This window comes from Planococcus citri, chromosome 2, assembly GCF_950023065.1.
Source record: "Planococcus citri chromosome 2, ihPlaCitr1.1, whole genome shotgun sequence".
In the NCBI taxonomy this organism is placed as follows: domain Eukaryota; kingdom Metazoa; phylum Arthropoda; class Insecta; order Hemiptera; family Pseudococcidae; genus Planococcus; species Planococcus citri.
Window position 1 is genome coordinate 75,486,622 of NC_088678.1, and position 3,880 is coordinate 75,490,501.

Below are 3,880 nucleotides of genomic sequence, written 5' to 3' on the forward strand. Positions count from 1 at the left end.
ATGTTTCGTGGGGGCGATTTTCAACATACTCAACATATTGGTATTCACAAGGAAAACTATGAATTCGCCATCGAACCGGATACTCGCTCATTTGGCGTTTGCAGATTTCCTAGTGTTAGTGTCTTATATTCCAAATAACTTGCTGTGGAACATTGACCGTTATCGTAGTGATTTTTGCTTAGCCGATAGTTATGGATGGACGATGTTTTTTTGGTACAACGATATCTTTGCATCCACGTTTCAGTTCGTGTCTGTATTCCTGACAGTGCAGTTGGCTGTATGGAGATACATAGCTGTGGTACATCCGTGGAAGCAGCGGAATTGGTGCAATAAGAAAATTACTCGTAATGTCATCATTGCCGGATACGTCGTTTGCTGTGTTTTGTATGCTATACCCTATCATTTGTCATTTGATATCGAAACCATCGACAGTAATCAAAATACACATGCACATCCATATCACAAATTCACAATCGACGGACATCTCATTATGTACAAATTAAGATACTACATCTACGGACTAGTGATCAGATTATTTCCATCAGTTGTCTTGGTGTGGTTAACTTTCAAGTGAGTAATCACATTTACATCAGAGAAGCAAAAAATAAAGGTACTCTATGTAAGTCACAAATTGGCTTCATTCTTCTTTTTGCTGTTCTTGTTTTTAGAATCGTCGTAGGATTATCAGCGAGAAAACGCAATCACGAGCAACTAACTGCATCCGCGAGTGGTCCAAGTAGCGTGAAAATTTTGGAAATGAAAAAACAAACGAATAAGTCGACGGTGATATTATTGGCAGTTGTGGTATTATTTTTCACTGCCGAATTTCCCAGAGGGATTCTATGGATACTGGGAAGGTTTGATGAGCATAATTGGGAAACAGTTTACGATTCCATTTCACAAGTATTCGTTACAATAGATCATATCAATATAGCCATTACGTTCGTGGTATATTACTCTTTGAGTCAGCCATTCAGAACCGCATTCAAGTCATTGTTCAATTGCGATACGCGTACTATTTCTCATCAAACACACACTCAACTTGCTTTGGGCAATACCGAAGAAACCAATTCGGAAAGAAGAACTTTTGAAATGAAGCGATTTTCAACAACGGATAACCATCTAAGATATTCAACTTTTTTGACCGTTTCTCAGACAAAACTGGATCCAAAAACGCCAACTGAAACGAGGAAAATTTTGGACCAGAATTCCGCACCTTCGCCGCGATCTACTGAGTGTTGAGTCAAAATATAATTCCTGTGGGGTCATTTTATGCCAAAATCAGCCAATAAAAACATATTTGTAGGTGGTAGAAGAATTATGCGGGGGTAAGAAAAAGGGATACGTTACCCATATTTCTTAATCAACTGCTTCAATAATTTGAAGGATTTTGTTGAGCGTTTCAATTCAGGGTGTCTAACTGTCTGTACAGGAATTTGGTGACCAAAAATCACTACCTTCCTTTCGAAAAAATTACCACCTTCCGAAATATGTCCATTCCCCCCCCCCCTCTATAAGATCGATTTTCCGCTTTTTTTGCAGAGCATAAGTATGTCCAAGTGTCCATAACAAAATTTCAAAATAAAAAATCCAGACTTCAGCCGGACGTTTTTTAAACACTTGGGATTTTTTAACAGGGGAAGAGGATGGGTGAGGCAAAATTATTTGCTTTTCTAATATCTTTAGACATCCTAAGATTTTTTTCAAGCAAACGGATGTCAAAAATATAATTTTATTATTTCAATTTTCGATTTTATTTTTACATTCAAGGTCCTTTCTTCTTTGCTAAATGTAATGAATTTGGGCGAATAAAAAACGTTCTTCAACGTAATAACAAATTTATAAAAAATACGAGTAGGTATAGGTACAAAAATTTAATGCAAAATTTAAGCGTTTTTTGTGAAAAAAATACCAAATTTTCGAAATAAAATATCGAGTTTTGAAGTAAAATAAGTAAGAGATTAGGTGCACCAGGGGAAGTCAAAATTCGGGTAAGTCTGAAAAACTGCTCTAGCTCTTAGAGGCTTATATCTGCTGAAGCGCTACCCAGGAGTAACTTGATGGTACTACCCCTACTTCATCACAGCATAAAAATTTTCGCAACCCTGTTTCATTTTACAGGCTTTTGATTGGTTCTTTTTTAGTTGCTGTTTTGAATTTGAATTCAAAGTGTAACCAATATTTTTCAAACTGCTTTTTACCTCAGAAGAATTGATCAGTAAAACTGATATTATACGTCTTAGGTGAAAGTATTCCTAAAACAATAATGTAAAACCCCAAGTATTCAATTTTTATTAATTTTCAATAATTCATTATTTATATCGCTTGTTCTGACTTACCCCCTAAATTAGTGCTATGGGGTAGGTAAGTCAGAAAAGTGAACATTGATAATTAGGATTCAACTTCATCGATGTGTAATATGTAGAATGATGTTTTCGAGGTCGTAGAATCCGAATCTGGAGTTACTTTTTGTATAGGAGTGGGAGGGGGGTGAGGCGTGCAGGTGAGGGGGAAATTCCAAATTTTTCCTACATTATTGTGTAATATGTCAAATAATATGTTTTCGAGGTCGTAGAATTCGAATCCGGAGTCATTTTTTGTGGTGAAGGTGGAAGGTGAGTCGTAGGTTCGTATGGGTGGGGGATTTCACATTTTGCTTATATTATGGTACTTTTGCTCAATGTTTTCTTATACCACTGATGTTCAAAGTTGACAGTTTTTTGTATAACATCAGAATTCAGAACATGTTTTGAAAAAAAAAATCCTATACAATCAGGCAATATCATGTGTTCTTTTTTGCAGGGTGATGTCAAATGTGTATTTTGGAGTGGTGTAGTGTATACTACGTTTTGAGGATTTTTTGTTTTGTTTTCTCAGAAGATGATAATTATTTTTTCTCTTACATGAATTTTTTAATTTTTTACAAATACATTTTGTACTCTACAATAAATTGTCAGATGAATTGTTTTGTTTTTCTGAAGTTACCACAAAGACAGCCAAAATGCCACTATGGAGGAATTAATAGGCAGGAGGGGAAGCTTTCTACAAATCGCCATTTTCATACACATCCGTGTTTTTGAGCAGAAGGTATTTCAAATAACCATTAGTTAGCTCATTTCGTTACTGTTCCAACTTCCAGGGGGCACAGTGGACCACAACCTCCCCTTCCCAAACGGAGATACTTAAATAACACCCGACTCTAAAAACTAGCTCAAGATTCGAATTCTGCGACCTCGAAAACATATAAATCAACATATTACACAATAACATAGGCAACATTTGAAATTTCCTCTCTCTCTCCTTTACTTATCTCCCACACCTACAGAAAAAAAATAACTCCAGATTCGAATTCTACGACCTCGAGAACATATTCGTCGTCGTGGCGTCGTCGTTTCCTTATAAGTGGTAGGCCTATTGGCCTGTCTGCTGTGGTGTGGAACCTGTTGAGGATGAGCCTGAGGTATCAGTGAGTTTTCTCCTTGGTCTCCCTCTGCTTCTTTTCCCCGTTGGTGTATATTGGAGGACCTGTTTTGGTGATCTTGTTTCCTCCATCCTTTTGACATGATTTCTCCAATCTTTCCTATACTTTTTTATCTTTTTCATGACTGGCATCACTCCGTGATCTGCTGTTATTTTCTCAGATGGGACTCTGTCTCTGAGAGTCACCCCTGCCGTTCTCCTCATGAACTTCATCTCAGCTCCCGTTATTCTTCTTTTATCAAATTTCTTCAGTGCCCAAACCTCGCTTCCATAAGTTATCATTGGTATTGCTAGGGTATTGTACACCTTCAATCTTGTTTCTTTTCGCACCTTACTGCTTCTCAGGGTCCTATTTATCAGTCCTGTGACTCTCAGGAACTTTGCAATCTTTCCACCAACA

At 37.1% G+C, this 3,880-nt stretch overlaps 1 protein-coding gene across 1 annotated transcript; it reads left to right on the top strand.

The window, feature by feature from the left end:
- Window positions 1-1,242, top strand: LOC135834176 (substance-K receptor-like). The gene is made up of 3 exons (XM_065348014.1): window positions 1-114; window positions 245-570; window positions 669-1,242. The coding sequence occupies exons 1-3, from the start codon at window positions 1-3 to the stop codon at window positions 1,240-1,242; spliced, it is 1,014 nt and encodes a 337-aa protein (XP_065204086.1).
- The last annotated feature ends 2,638 nt before the right edge of the window (window positions 1,243-3,880 follow it).

Excerpts from the sequence above, each read along its gene's own strand:
- LOC135834176 (XM_065348014.1), top strand. The coding sequence starts at position 1 with ATGTTTCGTGGGGGCGATTTTCAACATACTCAACATATTGGTATTCAC. Across the intron at positions 115-244 it reads GCGTTTGCAGATTTCCTAGT|TTCGTGTCTGTATTCCTGAC; the intron begins GTTAGTGTCTTA and ends TCCACGTTTCAG. Across the intron at positions 571-668 it reads TTGGTGTGGTTAACTTTCAA|AATCGTCGTAGGATTATCAG; the intron begins GTGAGTAATCAC and ends TCTTGTTTTTAG.